The sequence below is a fragment of the Merops nubicus genome, unplaced genomic scaffold, assembly GCF_000691845.1.
Source record: "Merops nubicus isolate BGI_N331 unplaced genomic scaffold, ASM69184v1 scaffold1014, whole genome shotgun sequence".
Classification (NCBI taxonomy): domain Eukaryota; kingdom Metazoa; phylum Chordata; class Aves; order Coraciiformes; family Meropidae; genus Merops; species Merops nubicus.
In genome coordinates this window covers 115,422-134,990 of record NW_008602056.1, presented here as the reverse complement: position 1 = coordinate 134,990, position 19,569 = coordinate 115,422, and the positions used below count along the sequence as shown (strand labels likewise).

The 19,569-nt window shown below is 45.8% G+C and overlaps 2 protein-coding genes across 2 annotated transcripts in view; both read right to left on the bottom strand.

The window, feature by feature from the left end:
• Nucleotides 1–523: 523 nt before the first annotated feature.
• Nucleotides 524–7,916, bottom strand: F7 (coagulation factor VII (serum prothrombin conversion accelerator)). The gene is made up of 8 exons (XM_008938188.1): nucleotides 7,847–7,916; nucleotides 5,864–6,024; nucleotides 5,264–5,288; nucleotides 5,057–5,170; nucleotides 4,200–4,340; nucleotides 1,844–1,950; nucleotides 1,260–1,380; nucleotides 524–1,062 (listed from the first exon to the last, which is right to left on the bottom strand). The coding sequence occupies exons 1-8, from the start codon at nucleotides 7,914–7,916 to the stop codon at nucleotides 524–526; spliced, it is 1,278 nt and encodes a 425-aa protein (XP_008936436.1).
• An 8,259-nt stretch (nucleotides 7,917–16,175) lies between these two features.
• The window catches only part of MCF2L (MCF.2 cell line derived transforming sequence-like), a 60,451-nt gene continuing 57,057 nt past the window's right edge, over nucleotides 16,176–19,569 (bottom strand). The window contains exons 28-31 of the mRNA XM_008938187.1: nucleotides 17,331–17,452; nucleotides 16,643–16,755; nucleotides 16,399–16,502; nucleotides 16,176–16,270 (exon numbers count right to left, since the gene is read on the bottom strand). Of these exons, the coding sequence (XP_008936435.1) occupies nucleotides 16,176–16,270; nucleotides 16,399–16,502; nucleotides 16,643–16,755; nucleotides 17,331–17,452 (434 nt within the window). The remainder of the gene's footprint in view (nucleotides 16,271–16,398; nucleotides 16,503–16,642; nucleotides 16,756–17,330; nucleotides 17,453–19,569) is intronic.

Below are 19,569 nucleotides of genomic sequence, written 5' to 3'. Positions count from 1 at the left end.
CTATTGCATCATTGTATTACAGAACCCATCAGCATAGGAAGTTGTGAAAGCCAGAAGCATAAATGTGTTCAAAAGAGATTGCACACATTTGTGGACAACAGGTTCATTCATGACTATCCAGCCTCATGCAACTTCTGGCTCGGGAAGTCTGTACATCTCTGATTACCAGAAGAACAGAGGGTGGCTGGAGGAAGGACCATGGTCTGCTGGATGTGTTGCTGACAGTCTCTCCCTCAGCATCTAGCTCTGTCCCCTAGCAAACAATAGCTGCAGAACAGGGGGGTTTGAGTCCAATTTGTTGTGGCCATTCTGTGCCTGCTCGACAAGACATACAATTTAACAAAAAATTCTGATAGGGAAGTTCCTTTATATATTCAATTAGGCTCATTTCAAATAATTAATAGTGGTGTCAATATCACAAGTATCAGATATGTAAGACAATGAAGGGATGCTTCAATAGGCCCATGGCACGGAGGGGCTGGGGGGCAATAACACCTTCTGGAAACGAGCTGGATCAACGTTCTCAATCCATGTGCTTCTTCAACCAGTCAATGTATTTGGAAACCCTTGTGTAAACCCCATAGCTGCCTTCCACAGCACAGCCCTTTCCCCAGCTGACAATCCCAGTCAGAAACCAAGTGTTCTTGTACTTTGTAGCATGAGGCCCACCACTGTCTCCTTTGCAGGCGTCCTTCACGCCGGTCAGGTCTCCTGCACAGAACATATTCTCTGTAATATTTAAATCAGTCTCCTTTTCACATTCCTGTGTCTTTACACGTGGCAAATCAACTCTCATCAGAACAGAAGAGGTGGCACCTCCATCTAGTAAGCGTCCCCACCCGCTCACTGTGGAGAACTTGATGGAGGACAGTTCGTGCACCGCAAACCGTTTCTCTGGCAAACATATTGGCACCACGTAGTCGGTGAGGTTCACGGGTGTTTCCAGCCTCAGGAGGGCAATGTCGTTGTTGACTTCTCCATACGTGTATCCTTCATGCAGGATCACCCTGGAAACTCCACTTTCTTGCTCAGTATTCTCCTCGTGATTAATTTTGTGTTCACCTGGAGAAGCGATTAATCGCAGGTCATGTCAGGAAGCTCCTCGGCGGTGTGAGGAGGTGGAGGGTTTCTAGTCTGACACCTCTTAAAGACAATTCCCTTACCCTACCCAAGCGTGCACATTTTGTCTTTGATTCATCAGGAGGAGAAGCTGCCACCACAGCCACAGCTTGGTGACCCGAGGAGGGGGAGATACTCACCCAATCTCACCCGGAGCTCTTGGGGATCAATGTACTCCAAGCAGTGAGCTGCAGTGACCACCCACTCTGGGGAAAGCAGGCTGCCACCACACTTTTCTCTCTGGTTATGTATTAGAAGGGCCTGCCAACATAAAGCAAATTTCTGTCTTGGTACATCAAATGGGCTCAGCCTGGCTCTCAGCAGAGCTGGGTTCCACATTGCTTCTTTCTGTCACTGGACAATACTCTGCTGCTTGCATGGAGGATTTAGGAGGGTGACTCTTCCCTTTGACATTTTCTCCACCTTGTAGCATGGGCTCTGCCTGTTATGGCCAAGCTGCAGCTAAAATTCTTGCTGGCAGTAAGCTCTAGGACTAAAGGGTCAGGAGGTAGAGTGGGTTGTATTATCACTCCTCTCCTAGGCAAGCAGAGCAAGGTTAAGATGCTTGATTGAAATGGATCTGCTGGCTATGGATGAAGAGGGGAATTTGGTTATCCAGAACTGGCACTTTTAATGGATTTTTAGCATAATAGATTAAAAACAATTAGTTTAAGGTAGTGTTTTCATATGTAAAAAAAAGAAAGAATGGTTTTTGAAGACTCACTTGCCATGGACATTCACCTGGAGGGCAGATTAAACCACCTACTATTCTCCCTCGTGCAGTTGCATTATTTTTTGCCAGCACTTGTATTTTTCCACATGGGTATTTCACTGGAAAAAAAAAAAAGAAGAAAAAAAAATGCAAATTGCAGCCAGCGTGATTTTTTTGCTTTGAGTTCACAGCAATATGTGTAAGGTCTTCAGTCAAGTTGTGCTGGCTGAAAAACTGCCTTCTTCTCTGGGAGCTTGGGCTCTCCAAAGCAAAGGAGCTCAGCCTGTAATTAGGCTTTTTGTCTGGAAAGAGCCACAGATGCTGTTGCAGAGTGCAGGCCTATACATTATCCTGGATGGATATTCACCTGCTGCTGGAGTTTGCAGGCAGCATCCCTGCCTAAGATGTGTGGCAACAGGCTGCAGAGCAGGAGTGACTCTGGCAAGCTTTGTGGTCCACCTATTTTCAGTACCCTGCTGATGTAGAGTCAGTTGTGCCAAGGGCAGAGCATCCTCTGCGTGGTGAGATACAGGGTCAAGGGTGGGCCCTGCAGCTCACTACCCCTTGTTTTGGGTGGACCTGAAGATCTCCTAAGAGCAGATACTGTGTCTTTTTGTGTGCTTCCCATCAGACTGTGCCTAGTTTGCTTGGGTCCAGGGCATCTTGGATTGTTCCTGCCTGCACCTATCAGTCTATGGTCATGTGAAGACTGGCAATAAGAGAATTGAATCTTGAGGACTGAACCATGGCTGAGCTTCAGTTCAGAGGAAACCTTGGTGTTTTCAGCACATCCATCACTCAGCAGGATTTTCCTTTCAAGACAGAGTTTACCTTTGGGGGTGTCTGTGTGCCACGTGGCTGTGCTGGAACTGAACACACCAACCCCACATCTGCCAGGATGCTGTGAGGAGCACTTGCTGCCTATCAGTTTGGGAGCCAGGCCCTACCTGAGCTCTGCTGACCTGAATCCAACCTCCCCATGGACCCCTAACTGCTTCAGCTGATACACAGACAGCATGAAGCTTCTCCAGCTACAGGTGGGGTATGGAGGAACAGTATGGCACCTACACACATTTGTGTCCAACACCTGCTCAGCACTACAGCTATTTTGGTCCCCAAGAAGCAACCAGCAACAAATACATCTTCCTTGCAGGGGAAGAGATAAAGCCTGTGGTGACTATGGAATTCTTTGTTCTTGGCTTGTAACCAAAGCAGCTCCCCCATCACATGATATTGCAGAATCTGTTAATAAGGGATAAGCACATTAGTGGGCTTTTTTTCTTTTTCCTAATGAGGTTGCTGTTGTTGAGAGCTAGGTTGTCATTATCAGTTCTCTGCATGAGTGCTCTGTTGAGGTGTGTGTAAGGGGGGGCATCACCCCTCAGAATTACTCTGCCTGCTCCCTGCAGTGCTGGCCCTTATGTTCCTATCCACAGGGGTCTCTTCTTCCCCTCTAATAAAGTAATTCAAGCAGGCATCAGCAATAGAGTCAGGTGCCAGCTTATGGATTGGAAAAATAATTTCCTTGTGCTATTCTCCTCCCAGCTGAAGTTTACTGTGTCAGGTAAGTGAGAGAAATATCTGGCCATAGTGTCTAGAGGAATATCAGAAGTGTGTTAGTCCTACCAACTAGGAAAAAAAAGTAAAAAAAAAAAGAAAAAAAAGTTGATTTTCTTTGCTCAGCCTCTTCCTCTCTTGCCTCCTGTCCTGAAACAAATATGGTGATAAAAATCCATAGTCACAGTTGCAGATTGGAGAGCCAAGAGCAAAATGGTGCTGTCCCCAAAATATTAAAAAAAAAAGAAAAAAAAGTTGATTTTCTTTGCTCAGCCTCTTCCTCTCTTGCCTCTCTAAATATGGTGATAAAAATCCATAGTTGCAGTTGCAGATTGGAGAGCCAATAGCAAAACAATGCTGTCCCCAAAATATTTTCCCACCATGGATGTAAAGTAAAACCAAAAAGGATTTGTGAGGCTCAGAGCCTCCCCACTCACCAGAAACCCCTCAGCCTGACCCCAAACCCCTGACTACCTGTAGACCATGAGCTTGTCTTCACCTCTCAGTTCTTCTCTACTACACCAGGGGTTCAGCTCCCTCCTTACTCCCAGCAGATGCAAAGTTCAAACTCAAATTCCCCCTGTGCCAGAGGAGTGGACCTCTGGGTTGAGGAAGGAGAGGTCCAAAAGACTCCCCACTTTGCCAGCTGCTTTTCTGGGCTAAATTCCACCAGAAGCTGAAAAATACTGCTCTGAACTCTGTCCTTGGAGAAGAGGTGGGGAGCTAGCGCCTGGGGCTTATACCTGAGGTGTGTTGAATACTTTTCTTCCAGAGCTGGCTCAGATTTTGGATTGGGCCAGTCGTGGCTTACCTTGGGGAAGGCAGGACACACCATCCCTGGCTAAAGTGTAGTCCTCTGCACAGAAGCAGACTCGTTTCCCAGCCTGGCTGTCAGCACAGTACTGTTCACAGCCACCGTTCTCATAAATGCACTTCAGCGTCTCAGCTCTGGCTAAGGGCAGAGAAAGAGCATTTGGCTTATCCAGATGGGCATTTTGATGCTTCCCAAGCTGCAGCTTGGGAAGCTGACAGGGGAGCAAGGCAGCAAAGCAGATTTCTGTGCCTTAGGTGCAACAACTGCATCAAAAGCACAGGTGTTATAGGGAAGGAAAGGTTGTGCTTAAGAAACATCCCCCTAAAATCGAATCACTCTGCATTTAGTTAGTAGCTGAGCTGCCTAAAGGGTGGAGGTGGTGTAATTTTGAGGCAACCATCATCACACATGGCTGAAAAATCCTAACTCTTGCATTTTGCCACTTGGCAGAAGGATGCTCCAAGAGGACTCTTGAGACTACCTGGTTAGACTTGATGAGTGGCCAGCCCTTGGTTGGGCTCTGAGGACATCAGGCTGACACTCAGTGTGCAGTGCCCACTGAAATCAGTGGAAAGAAGCATGCTGACTTCTTTAAGAGCTGCCTCTGTCCCCTCAGGCTTTGCACAATGTGGTGTAGTTCTCATCCACCTACTGAATCAAAGTAACTTCAGCACTTAGGTCAGGAAAACAATTCCTCCTTTCAGTGCACAAAAAGCAAGTGCACAGGCCGTGTGAACAGCAGCTCTCAGGGCTGGGATGATGCAGAATGATACTGGTTGCTATTGTTTATCTCCATCCCTTGCATTGGGCTCAATAACAGCAATTTTACTTTGCAGAACTAAGCCAGAACTAACCTTTTTCACAGCTTTTGCCCTCGTATTCCGAGGGACAGCGGCAAACGTAATCCTGGAACTGGTCGTCGCAGCTGCCGCCGTTCTGGCAGGGGTTGGGCTCACACTGGTTGGGGTCTGTGGAAACATTCCCTGTCAGTCTGGCTCACGTGGGGAGCTGCAGCTCTGGGGGTGGTTTTGCAGCTGTTAGAACGTCCCCACGGGTCATACCGGAATAGATGTGCCAGAACTCTTTCTGGAAGAGAAAGATGTGAGACTTAATTAAAGAAAAATAGATTCCAGTGAAGTCCTGCAGCCCTTGTACAGCAGGAGGGGTTACAGACAACCACAGTGACCCCCCTTCTGCCTTTGTAATTTATGAAATGTGATGCCCACAAATTATTTTACAGTATTCTCTACATTCTACACTATTTTCATCTACCCACAGAGAGGGGCACTGTGTAACACACCCAAACAGGTCACCCATCAACAACCTCTGCAGAGTTGAGGTGGGATTGACTGAAACAGATGCTGCACAACGCCATCATTTAAGGTTCTGTCAGGCCAGGAATGAATGGGGGGGGGATCAGGGAGATGATTTAGGGAGCATCCACTTTCCCACCACCCTCCAGCCTGGCACTGCCTGGGGCAGCCCATGCAGCCTGCCCTCCTGCATCTCCCTGCTGCTGCATTTCTCCCTGTAAATATAAAAGTTGCAAACAAACAGCAGGACAGGAAACAGGTTTTTTGGTCTCACAAAGTGTCAAAGCCCACCCTGAGCTGGGGGGGTCCCTCTGCCAGGGAGCACTCACTCAGCCCTGTGTCACTTACTGTCCTCTTATCATCGTGGTAAATCTCTCTGGCTTCCTCAAAGGAACACTTCTCTTCCATGCACTCTCGCTCTAGAGACCCACGTTTTATCTCCTCAAAGAAGCTGTTGGCTCGTCTCTGCCTCAGCAAAACGCTGCTTGCCTCCTCCTGCTTCAGAAAGACTGGAAAACAGTGGCATGTTGTGTCTGTCCCAGGGCCGAGCTCGCCACGCAGAGAGGATGGGGCAGGATTTCCACCCAGCACTTTTCTGCTTCCCCAAATTTTTCTCAGACACTTTAGAAAAGAAATGTATTAATGTAAAAGCCTCTTTTTGTCTGGCCTTCCTCCCAGGGGAAGTGGCAGCACGTGAATTGTCCAGAGCCTGCTGCTGAAGAGAAGATGGTGTTACCCCACTGGTGCATGTCAGTGCCTCCTAAGGTCCCCTTGGACATCACAGAGAAGGTCTCAACGTGCACAGCAGAGTTTCCTTCTGTTCCAGCAGCTGAAAAGCCTCTCTTGCTTTATGGCAACACCTGATTTTTCTGTCCTCACTACAGTGAGTCACTTGGTGACAGATGGCCACTGTCACCCCTTCACCCTGTCATGTGTTACCAGTCACCCCTTCACTCTTTGGACCTGCAGAAGGGACTCACCCCTTCTACCACAGCTAGACCACAATTTTAAATCCACTGCTTTAATATATTTGCCTTTGAGGACTTCTTTGCTTGAATATATTTGTCTTTGAGGTCTTCTTTGCTGTATGTCCTACACAGAACAAGTCTTCAAATAATCCATTTTGTGCTGTTTTTTGTTGAGTTGGGTTTTTTTCTCTCTTTTTCTCCTCAGTGTCATTAGGGGATTCTGGAGCTTCCTGGCAACTTACATTTCAGCACTTTTATCTGTTTCACATGGGATTGCAGGTAGATTTGGGGAATTGAGGCTGCCTTTTCCCTAGGACATTCTCCACTCCATGACCCCTGACAGAGCAGGAGTTACCTCCTAGCTGCTGGAAGGGCCCTTGGGTGGTTGCTGCAATGTGTCCTCACCAACATACACACAAACAAATACTGAGAGGGTTTATTCCAGTCTGCTGAGGTGTCTCTAAATATTTGTGTCTAATCAGAACATTTGCTGAATTATAGGCAAAATAGTGGTCATTTCCCCCAGATTTCTAAGTGACTTGAAGGAAAACTTGTGGCACCCATTGAATTCCTCCCAGGGTGCTTCATAAACATTCACTCACTGTAGGAATGTCAGCTGGGTCTTTCTGCAGGGATCTCAAGGTCAGGCTGTGTGCATTTAATGTGGCTTTCTGTAAAGGTCTTTAATTAACCTCACACTGGGTACATGAGACAGTGCACAGGCACAAAGTCCAGCAGAGGAGTGTGCTGGGGACACCCTCCCACTTTTATTTCAGCATTCTCCACTTATTTACCTTGGAATGCTGTTGACTTTGCTACTTATTTTTTTTCTAGCTGTGTTCACTGCACTGCAGGAGACCCAGTCAGTGGCTAACTGGGAACCTGAAAGCACTGGGTTTGCTTTATTCATTTGGGAGATGATCTTCAGACATACTGGAGCCACCAAAGAGCTACCACCTCACTGCTGCCAACACAGGGCAGGTCTTCACCTCTTTAATTTCCCAGCAGCTGTATGACAGACTATTGATTCTTGCCTTGAAAAGATGCCACAGTTCAATATGAAATAACAATAAATCCAAGTTGCTTTTTTTCAGGTAGTGGGCAGACAGGTCATGGTTTGCCTGGTGTCTGTGCAGTGAGGTGATTGATAAGCTCATTTAGCAGTCTAGAGGTGCTTTTGCTTAGTTGGCAAAACAGATGCCATCACTGAAAGCAAACAAAACCCTTAGAGTCACTCACAGGCACAACTGGAGGCGGGAGAAATGTGCAACAGTGCTCAAAACTTGCCATGAAAATTACATCTAAGTTATAGGAGAGAGGTCCATTGCCAGAAACATAATTACAGCCATATCCTACGACATACCTGCATCCAGAGAAAGAGGAATCAGCAGCAGCAAGTGGAGAAACAGAGCCATGCACTGCCTGGAAACCATGATGAACCCTGCGAGCCCGCGTCCCGGCGGGGTATTGACATTGCAGCAAGGGCTGTTTGGCCAAAGAGCTCAGCTTCAAATGCTCCCAGCCAGAGGAGGGGCCGGCGAGTCATGGAAACAGAAAAAGATCCATGTCACTCCAGTGAGCTGAGCAGGACACATGCAAATCCTGCAGGGTGTCCTTTCACAGGAGCAGGGAGCTGGGTTTGGTGCACGCTCTCCTGACCTGTGCAAAGGCCACGCTGGTGCCAGAGGCTGCTACCCCACACCTGCCTTTTCCAGCCTTTTCCAGGAGAAACATGAATGCTGGGACCCTGTGTCCATATGACTGGATGAGTTGGACCATGTAGCTCCACATGGAGAGCTCAGCAGTGTGACATTTGCCTTGAATTGGCAGTCAAGATATGGCCTTTCCATGCTCAGGGGTATGATCGAGCCACTGTCACCTCCCTTTTCCCATTTCTCTGTGACCAGCTGAAACTCTGCACTTCTGGCTGAATTTACTTGGAGACACTAATTAACCAGCAAGAGACTCCCTAAATGGTTTCTCTCCATCTTTCCTGCAAGACCCATGTGGCCTGCATGAGTTGTAGCAGCTGGAAGAGGTGCTGAGCTGATCCACATTACACTGAATTACTAATGACAGTGGTTTGAGGAGCTGATCTGCAGACAATGTTTTGTCTGGAACATAAACAGTCCTCTGATTTAATAGAAATCAATTAATGGCATCAGCCTCGACAGCATTCTTGGGGAAATATTTACTCAAGATAGCAGTGAGGTAAAGAGCATGTTTGCCTATGGGAAGCAAAGGGCTGCCTGAGGGCTGGAGCACTTTCCAGGCTTGGTGGAAAGGAAGGAGGGTCAGCTCTGCAGCTGAACACCAGGGCCAAGAAAAGGAACAGCTGGATGTTTACACTGCTGCCAACAGCAGAAGCTGTGATGGCTCAGGGAAGCTGGGCTCCCAGCCCTTCTTCACGGGAGGTCCTGTCCTTTGGTGGTGGTGCACATAGCTCAGTGTCCTGCTTTGAGATTGCTCTCCCAAAAAGGGGCCATCGGGGCTCTGATCTGGGTCCCAGCCTGGCTAATTCCCAGCAGCCCCATTCCTGGGATGGCTGAGGATGGGTGGCAGGTCCTGTCCTGGGGCAGAGAAAGGAAGCCAGTAGCTGGAACACCAAGGAGCTGCAGCAGCCCCACACTGTCCCCATCTCTGCTCTGGCACATCTACAGCAGCAGTTTGCTTTCTTGTCTTCTTCCTTCTCAGTGTGCAGATCCTGAACATCCTTTAGGACTGGTGCAGCGTGTTCCTTCTCTCTTCCTTCCTCTGCTACACACTTTAAACACAAAAGATTTTGCTTTTATGGCTTGGGAATACAGCCAAACACCCAGTTATCACTTTTAGAGTCCAGGGAGAAGCTCAAGTGCTGGGAGCAATAGTGAGTTCATAGGGGGACAGTCCTTCCCAGGGAAGTTCACAGGATGAGGTGTCCTCAGGGCTGACAGGGAAGGCTGTGCCCATGAGGAGGGTCACTGGGAATTCAAGTCCAAAGGGTTGTCTTTGGGAACTGGGAATGAGGAAGGTCACTGGGAATTCAGCAGTCCCAAGGACTTCATGACAGCTCTCCACTCATGAAGTTCCTATTCACAGCTCTTGTCTCAAAGCTGTTTCCCACTAACTTCAGGCAGGCCAGTTCTCTGGTTAGAGAGTGAGCTGTGTTTTTAAAGAGCTCCCCTTCCTTACTGCCCTAGAGCCCAGCCAGAGGAGCAAGCATCACCTCCTTACCTTTTCTTCCCCACAAGATCTCCACGTCTTGTTTTGTTTTGTTTCTTGTGTGGTCTTGCTGTAGTTCATGAGAACTGCCCTGGTATTCTGCTCTGTAAATCCCCTTGCCAGTGCAGGCTTCAGCCTTTTCGGAGCCATTCCAAGAAAAATAATCTGCTGTTCCATTAAAAATTAATATATATTAATGTAAACCTGCCCCCCTGCTGCTCACGGGTGCTACTGGCATCAGTTTGGAAACAGCTGTCCAGATAATATGATTTAGGGCATTTTTTTACTGTATGCTTTGGCTGTGACAAGGTTGTTTTATTTAAAAATAAAGTTAAAAAAACTAAACGTTAAAAATGTTAACAATATAAACCAAAACCTCTAAGGCAGAGACATTAGCCTGGAAGACATGAAGAACTGATTTCTCAGAACATACCATTCATTATTTTTGTTTTGTTTCCTACTGACATTTTTTTGAGAAAAAACTCTGAACAGTTTTGCTATTTTTAGTTTCACGTTTTTGGGTTGAAGAGAACACAGGAAGCTGTTGGGAATGGCACAACCTGATCTGATCCAACAGGTCATTGAAATATGAACCTTCTAGTCAGCACTCAGGAACAATTTTAAAAACTAAATCAATGATTTCTAGTTCAAAGAGGCCATCAGGGATTATTTGAGTAAGATGACAAGGCTGTGTCTAGGTAAGAATGGTTTAGGAGCAACCTGCCTCATGAGTTTGTGAGGAATTCAATTTAAATATCCAATAATAACTTGAAATCATTCATTTATCACACTAATTAAAAGCAAACCAAGCCTGTTGTCAAGTTAATAATTTCCTGTTTCTGCTGTACTAAGTTATAAATATATGAATATGCTGCTAAGCTTTAAAGCAAATTATTTGGGTTTTAGCCCTCCAGAGAGAACTGTTTCTTTCCAGAAGAAAACTGTGTGCCTGCTTGCCTGAGTTCTGTATCCCCACACAGCAATTATCCTCATCAAGAGGAACCAGAAGGTGGGGACATAATCTTTTTGCTCATTGTTTTGTGACCTTTCAGAATACAAAATGTAAAACAGAATCTTTGATTTTCTACCCCCCTCTTTAGGCTGCTGCTGGCACAGGGGGCAGTGGCAGCCCTCAGGAGAGGTGCAAAGAAGCCCAAGGAGCCTAGGTGAGGACATCAGCTCTTCTTGCACACGTGTGCCATGTTTCCTCATCCAGCAGAGCTGTGGAGCAAGAAACATTGTCCCTTTGTCACCCCCCTTTTGTCTACACCATGCTGTTTGGTTGTTTCCCCTTGAGGCTTTGTCTAGACCTAACACTGCCCTCAGGTTTCTCAAAAAGAGCTGGAGCTTTGGGGGTCCCTTTGTCACCCCCCTTTTGTCTACCCCATGCTGTTTGGTTGTTTCCCCTGGAGGCTTTGTCTGGACCGAACACTGCCCTCAGGTTTCTCAAGAAGAGCTGGAGCTTTGGGTGAGGACACTTCACTGAGGACACCCTTCAGCCTCAGCAGGGCAGCTGGAGCCCACTGGCACTGGGGATGTGTTTAACTATGACAAGATATTCTGAGCTAACCACAGACAACAGCACATGAGCAGCTAAGGAGGGAATGGATGTTAAAGATTAAAGTTTTGGGCCCCTCACTATATGAAAGACATGGAGGTGATGGAGCACATCTGAAGAAGGGCAATGAAGCTGGTGAAGGGTCTAGAGGACAAGTCCTGTGAGGAGCAGCTGAGGGAACTGAGGTTGTTTAGCCTGCAGAAGAAGCCGTGCTTGCTCTCCACAACTCCCTGGAAGGAGGTGGTAGCCAGGTGGGGGACAGTCTCTCCGCTCAAGGAACAAGATAGGATGAAGGAAAATGGCCTCAAGTTGTGCTAGGGGAAGTTTAGATTGAACATTAGGAACAATTCCTTCACCAAGAGGACTGTTAAACCTTGGGACAGGCTGCCCAGGGAAGTGTCACCATTCCTGGAGCTATTTAAGAGACATGTAGAAGTGGTGCTGAGGGACACAGTTTAGTGGTGGACTTGGCAGTGCTGGGTTAGCAGACTTGATGATCATGAAAGTCTTTTCCAACCTAAACAATTCCATGATTCTATACAATGGGTTTGTTTTTTCTTTTTTTTTAAAAAAAACATCCATGCTGGCACAAGCAGCAGCTGCTAGAGTGCAGGAGCATCCAGTGGGGCCAGCCTGCAGTGGGCTAAGTATCCCTTCCACACCTAAAAACTGCCTTTCAGTGATGGAGAGTAATGCCAGCTCCAGTTAAAAGGGAAAAGTTTGGAAAATAAGGACTACTGCTCATCCTCCTGGGTGCTGTTAGATCCTTTCACTTCAAAATGCCTTGACTCAGCTGGATCATCCCCAGAGAGGTGGCAGCTGAGTTGCTGCATGCTGAGATCATCCACCAAGAAAATGGGATGGGGAAGAGAAGGACACAAAGATGCCTGGGCAAGAGCCAGGTAACAGAGGCTCAGGCAGCCGTGGCTGAGAGGACAACTGGGGCAGGAGGGCAGGGAGGCAGCCCAGGCCTTCCACAAAGCAGGGTGAGGTGCAGGGCAGCAGGCATCTCCTGGAAAGACACCAGAGAGCCTGGAGTAATGAAGGTACAACATTTGCAGGATGCCAGAGCTAAAGCCAGCTGCAGAGAGACACAGAAGCAGCTTGTGGCAGTGGGCAGCCAGGTAAGCAAGTGATGGATGAAGGGGAAAAGGGTGCCTAGGAGAGGAGCTGGGGGGACTATGCACACACAGTGCTGGGCACTACCCTGGCACCACTGGGGGTGGTTCCCTGAAAATGTCAGGCTGAGGTGCAGAGGCTTGGAAATATGTGGAAAACAAAAACACCCAGGAAAAAAAAAACCCTGCTACAATCTTGCTGGAAAGAGGGCTGGCATCCCCTCTGCCTGAGCTGGATCTCCAGCACCTCCTGCTGCCTTCTGTGCAGCAACTCACCAGTCAAGGCAAACGGGTGCTTTAGTCCCCATCTTGATAATGGAAGGTGATGCTGCACCAGCTCCTGAGTAGAAAAGTGACCAGCTCAAAATTTCACCAGTTTCTAATCTCTTTCCTGGATCTATTAAGGGAAGAAGAGGAAATGTTATAAGTATATTGGACAGCATTTAAAAAGGGCTGAAACAAAGTGAGCAGAGCAAATCTAACACCTTGACCCAAGGCCTCGGGTTGTCCTGCTGCTGCAACTGGCCTGGCCCTGTCAGGTTGTTCATGAGGGCAGAAGGAGTATTTATGAAGTATTTTGTTATTACAGGCAGAAAACTACCTCACCCTCTGAGGGTCTTTACACAGTAATTTCTTTCCAGCTGCTTATGAGTGTCTGAAAGGATCTCAGCTCTTAAGGAAGGTAAAGATGTTAAAATAAACAGTAGTTGTTGCTCATGTGGCCATCACAGCTCAGATGTTGCCTATTCACCTCCTTTCAAATGAAAACCCACAGAAGCTACTTCAATGTCTAAACATCTTAATTTGATCATATGGTATCTAGGCACAGTTTACATCCTATCTTAAGGACAAGGGAATCTGGCTCTTCTGCTCCTGCAGCCTAAGTTAAAGGGATTGAATTTGGGTATCTCCCTCGTGCCAGGCAGACCCAGCACTCACCCCCACAAACCTGGGAAGACTGTTAATCCTGAGGACTTGCATGGAAACAGAGCAGTGCAGAGGAACCATCTGATGTGTGACACAGATCCCTGCCACTTTGAGATATGGTATAAAGGAATTATGGCCCAAAGTCCTTGCTTGTGCTGACTAAGAACATCTGTGCAGAAGGGAAAAAGGATTTTGATTCCAACTAGTAAATGGCTTCTGTATCTAGGAAAGATTGTGCTCGGACTTTGAGCCAGTTATCTAGCATGTAATAAACCCAAGATGAATCCATAGTGTTCACAATAGGAGATAAACATCATTACAATTAAAAAGAAATGAATCATTATTTCATTTTTACATAGAAACTGTACTTCCCACCAAGGTAAACCTGGGCTGGAATTCTGCCATTCTTTTGCTCTCATAAATATGATGTGGCTCTGCTCAGAAAGGCTGGAGGACACCCCTGTGCTCAGAAATGTAGGACTACCTACTGCAGAGTGAACTGCTGCCTTAACAAGGACACATGAAAGCAATCCAGCCCAAATATCAGCTTAGCTGGGTTATGTAGCTGCACGTGGCCACCAACCCAGCCCAAATCACTCCAGTGAGTGGGCACTTCACCCCCTCCCATGGCATGATGGCCCTTAGAGCCCTCAGTCAGTGAATCCTCCAGCCTCTCTCTGAATATGAGACCCACAAGAAGCATTTAAGACAAAACAAAACACAGAGTGTATCTATATAAAGGCATCCAGCAAGAAGTGCTGAAATTTATTCAAAGTAGTTACAATAGAGACCTCTGACTTTGAACTTCTAATTCACAACAGCAGTAAAAAAGGGACAGGTGAAATGGGTTTTATATTAAAGTGCAATGATGTGGAGGAAACCATTGAAATAACACAAAGGAGGCTGCAGTGAGGAATGAAAGGCCAGTCTCATCCTAGCCAGGGCAGCAATATATAAGTAAATTATGTTACAGATCATTTACAAAAATAACTTACATAGAGGGAGATAAGCTGAGTCTCATGTTGCCATTCCATTGTTAAATATCAGACTAAATATTCCCCATCAGCACAGTAGGATAGGGGATCATTAAAAAAGATCAGAGGATTTCTGCCTTGGAAAAGAAGCCTGAAGTAAAACCCTGATCAGCCTTTCTGTGGCAGTATTGCAAGAAACCTAAGGATTCATGAATTGTAAAGTGACACATTCAGCAGCATGAAGACTATAAATACATCTTTTACATTGATACATCATATCTACACACATGTACATATCTACACACATGGATATACACACAAGCACATCCATGCACACATGTAGGTGCATTTATATGTGTGTGTGTACATATATATATTTCAATTTGTACTGACCATGGTCAGCTGCATTTGGATTGCATCTGGGGAGGGTTTTCTTTTGCAACCCAGAAGTAAGATCATTCCTTAGACTATCTCTCATTTAAGGTTCCTAAGCTGTAAATGATAAAATTCTGGCATGAAGATAGACTTCAGGGCTCAGCTATCAGAGGGTCTGTTGGACAACAGCAGTTCCTGTTGACATCAGCTGCTGTGCTGACTGCTTCTGAAAAAGGATGCTCTTAATGTCCACGTGATTTGGAAGTAATACAGTACATGAATCAGTTAAAAACCTGTTTTCATAGAATTATTTGAGAGATGGACAAGAATGAGTACAATATTCCACACATGCACACAGTTTTGGGCTGGTTGTGAGGATGACGTGCAAAGAACACCTGACAATGTGAAAATTTACATCATACCTTGAAAAATGGCAAGTTTAGCATCATTTTTTCCTTAAAAAAAACCTTAAATACATGTCTGTAGCATAAATCTGACTCTTCTCTAATAGAATTTTTCTCTTATGCTCCCGTTTTATGGAAAAAGTATCATGGTTTTTTTCCTCTTTGAATAAACCAGCCACAAACACCACTGACTGGAAATACATCTGATTTCCAGCCCTCAGAGATTTGTCTGAAAGAAAGCTCTTGACCCACAGTGCAGCCACAAGTTTCCTCTGCCTGAAGATACCCATGCAGTTACCATTGATTAAGAAATCATTAGTGAACAGGAACATTTGTGTCTCAGTGTGAACCTGTGCAAGGAGAAAGATCCCACTAAATTGCCAAGGCTATGTAAACACAGTGATCTTGGTAAAGAATTTGGTTGTGAGGCCAAAATACCTCAGAAGGGAGTTATTCCATTGCACACAGCATGAAAAGGTTGGGAAGGATAAAAATGACAGTGTCTTTTGATGCTGTTATGGTCAGTGAACTGGTCGTGTCTGCATCCCAGTCTCCAGGGAGCAGAAGAATATCCTGAAGACCTAAGAGAAGAGAAAAGGCTGGACCAAACCTCCTTCCTTGTTGCTCTGAGAGTCCCATTCACTGCACTGACCGAGGTATCTCCTTGGAGAAAGGGGTTTTTTTTTGGGGGAGGAGAAATTGTAAACTGGATTTATTTTCCTCATACCTGTGCATTGTTTGCTGTGTTATTAGTTTACAACGAGGATTTAGCACTGAACACATTTTGTTGGCTCACATCCAGATTCTGGCTGTTCTGATGTGATACAGTCCTGCAGAAACCTGATTGTGTATCAAGGAGAAAATGTGGTTTCTTCCAACAGCTCTGCAGCTTCAGACTTCAGAGCAAAAGCCTCTACACAACCCTATTTCAGTTTGACTTTTGTTTACAGCTTCACATTCCATGCCCTTTTCATTGGGATCTTCTGGGAGGACCTGTCCAAACCCCCACTGGAACTACTCAGAGCCAGGAGCACAGAACTGGTGGTTCTCCACTGGGGTCCAACGTCCAGAACTCTGCACAAAATGACAAACTCCACATTTAGCTTCCATGGAGATGGAGTGAAAATTTAGTGTGTTAGCCCTTAATGTCAGAGAAGCTGGTGCTGCTGGCATTGCAGCTCTCACTGCAGCTGGATGATGTGCTCAAAGTACTGGAGGCGGTGCCTGATTCTGGGAAAGAGAAGAAAAGAGAAAAACCCAAACATGCAGGAAATTATTACATGGTTGCTGTTTTTCACAGCTTTCTTTGATAACAGGAATCTTCAGAGAAACAATCATCTCCTTTAAAAATAACCTACCAGAGCTGCTTAAAGACTGAGCTGATTTTGAATTGCCTATGAGCATCAGCAGGTTGTTTGCTGGGATCCAACCTTCTCTACCCGTACTCAGGTTCTTTACATACCTAAAAAAAAAAAAATGATATAGACATAAAAAATAAAATCAGATGGCTTAATTTGATGCCTTTTTGAAAGTTCTGCCCTAAACATCTGGCTTGCAAACACACTTCTGCACATAAAAATGCCCAAACAGAGATCTGCATACCAAAGGCCATCCTCCCCTTCACGGATCAGCTGAACTAGATCTCCACTCCTCACTGTAAATTCTTCAGAAACTCCTTTCTCATAGTCAGTCACAACTGTATATTTACCAGGAGTCTAAATGAAGAGAGAAGAAAAACACAAATTATTTCTTTTGAGCACTTTAAGGTACGTTTGCAGCTTTTGTTATGAAATTTAAGGACTTTTTCTTTCTTTCTCATGCACTTACATGCTGAAGACAGTGTAAATGCACCTCCTGACAGTAAAACTTTGCTATTCCATTACAAATTCAGAATACAAATTCTCACAGCCTGAAAATCCTTCAGTGAAATGGTCATAGAATCATAGAATTGCCATGGTTGGAAAGGACCTCTAGGATCATCAAGTCCAACCTCCATCCCAACATTTCCCTCTACACCAGACCACAGCCTCAAGTGCTACATCCACTCATTTTGTGAACTCCCTGGGAGGTCTCACTAGTCAGCAGGTACACAAGGGCACAGATGGATCTTCCCAAGGTTCAAATGCAAGGTTGATAGGAGGGATGTTTTCCATTCCCTTAGGAATTTTGCCCAGCTGAGGGTTTCAGGGCAGACTTTTTCCTTCCTGCAAGCCTCAAGAGCATTCCTGTACCCAGCTCCATGCACTGGATTGGTATCTGCTTAGCTCAACAGGAAAGCATTCCTGGTTACCAGCTTCAGCTCTCCTCCTCCTCCTTCTTCCTCTGCATCTGAGGAGTTCAGTGGTTCTTCAGCACTAGACCAGCCATCATTTTCTTCAGATGCATCAAGAGAGTGAGATGTTTTAGCCCAACCTTGGGGAACAGACAGCCGACAGTTAACTTCACAGCAGAGAGCCAGTGACTGGGAGAAATGTTCTTCCTGTTTTTTTCCTGCTGAAAAGCTCTGAAGTGATCAACACAAACAGGAGGAAAACCATACACAGGGAAGTCATTAAGTGAAATTTATAGCTGGCAAAAGTTGGCCTGTTTCCATCCAAACTGTGGAGCACTCAGAGCCACCAGGGAATTCAGTACAAGCTACAGGCACTCTGTACTTCACCTGATGAGCAGGTTATTATTTAAGGGTATTCAGGCTGACACAAAGATACTTAATCACACTTACTTATCTTGGTGCTCAATCACTGCCCCAAGGACCACAAGAAAAACCTCTGCCTGTCATATATTGCCAAGCATTCCCTTTTTCTCTCTCAGGGTGAAGTTTTTCATTTATTTACAAAGCTGAATCATATCCAGAGTGCACAAAATCCTTTTCCAAATAAAACTACAGCAAGTTTTACTAGTGGGATGCTTTTCACTAAGGTCAGCAGCTGCTAATAAATGTGTCCAGCTTATAATGAAAATAAATCATCATAAAAGAGGTGAATATTTGTAAGTAAGATTTTGGTTCAAGCCAAAAGGTGACAACAATGAAACTCAAGGGAAAGAATGAAAGGAAGAACAGACCTCCCAACTTTATATAACTATCAGTTAAGTTGAGAAAGCACCAGCATTTGTGCTCTTCACTGCTTCTCAGGCTTTTATCACACAGCTTGTCATGCCAATGCATTAGGGAAAAAAAAGCTGAGCATCATCAGAGTAAAGGCAAAGCAACCTAAGACTGCTGGAAACAAATGACACCCAGAGCACACCAAGCAGAGTGGGACTTTACCTCTCCTGTGCTGCTGGATGGCCTGCACAAGGGTAAAAGTACTGACCCACTTGGCCCTGGCCAGGGTTATGAGTGAACTCCCATCTGTGAAGAAACTGAGCAATAAATGCCTGCTGTATTCCATGCAAGTTTCCATGGAAGCTCACAGCTTATAGTTGGCTTGTGGGCCACAGCTGAAACCCTTGCTATTATTTCCAAGCTAAGAACAATGCAACAAAAGGAAACCTGGTTTCTCCTAGTTGTTCCAAGAATTAGAAATGGAACCAACAGGTTGCACAAAAGAAAAAGAAAGTGAAATCACTGTAATTGCTCTGCCTATAGAATCATTCTCACTGGCACACTCATCTGGAACATTTTGGGTAACAGCTCTTGTTCTTCAGCTGAAGTGGGTAAGAGCAGAAGAGCCACAGCAACAAGACTCCTGCTCCTCATCCAGGCTGGCACTCTACTATTAGTCTGTATAAAAGCCCCTCTGATCCTGGGCAGGGAAGGGGACACTGTGGTCATATTAGATAACTACAGCCACCAAAATTATGTGTGCACATTCAATGGGCATGTGGGTCTTCTGTAAATCAGAGCTCCCTGCAGAGGCAGGAAAGGTAAGAAAATGGCAGAGAGTCCTGAGAAAAGACAAGGTCATGCAGAAGTGAATTTCAAGTTGGTGGTGCCAGGGAAACCAAGAATTCCTTAACTACTAACCCTTCAGAAATGGGCCCACAGGTTCCTTCCCAGAGATAGGGAAATTCACTCTCTACCCTGGGAAATTCCAGCATCTGTGGAAGAGGCCACAGAACACCCTTTGCTTTCCCATGTCCAGGCTCTCTGGTTTTCCATGGTAGCTGGAGATCTCAGAGGTTTGACTGCTACCTGTAGAAAAATCAACCTTCTAACTCCCACATCCCCATTTGTGGAGTCTGTGTGTGCATCCACCCTGGGATTACACTGCCTGCTGCTCAGACAAGGTGAATGCTGCTGCCTAGTTTCTCCAGCACAGCAGCTGAGCCTGCATCATTGCCACGTGTAGCAAAGGCAAAGGCTGTGGAAACCTGGAGAGGAGGGGGATGGCAGGGCTTGAAACAGCTTCATCTTTAGAATGATATCTTCTAAAAGAGATGGTGGTGATACTCTCCAGTTAATTAGTCCTAGGGATTTGTACTCAAGCCTTCGTCAACAGCCTTGCTGGTTAGAAATGGGGCATTTAACTGAAATGCTTTTCTTTGCTTAGCTGAGGACAGGAGAAAAACTACTGCCAAAGGTTCAT

Coding starts and splice junctions, on each gene's coding strand:
- F7 (XM_008938188.1), bottom strand. CDS start 7,916: ATGGTTTCCAGGCAGTGCATGGCTCTGTTTCTCCACTTGCTGCTGCTG. Junction 5,289..5,863: donor ACCACGATGATAAGAGGACA/GTAAGTGACACA, acceptor TTTCTCTTCCAG/AAAGAGTTCTGGCACATCTA. Junction 1,063..1,259: donor AGAGCTCCGGGTGAGATTGG/GTGAGTATCTCC, acceptor TCGCTTCTCCAG/GTGAACACAAAATTAATCAC.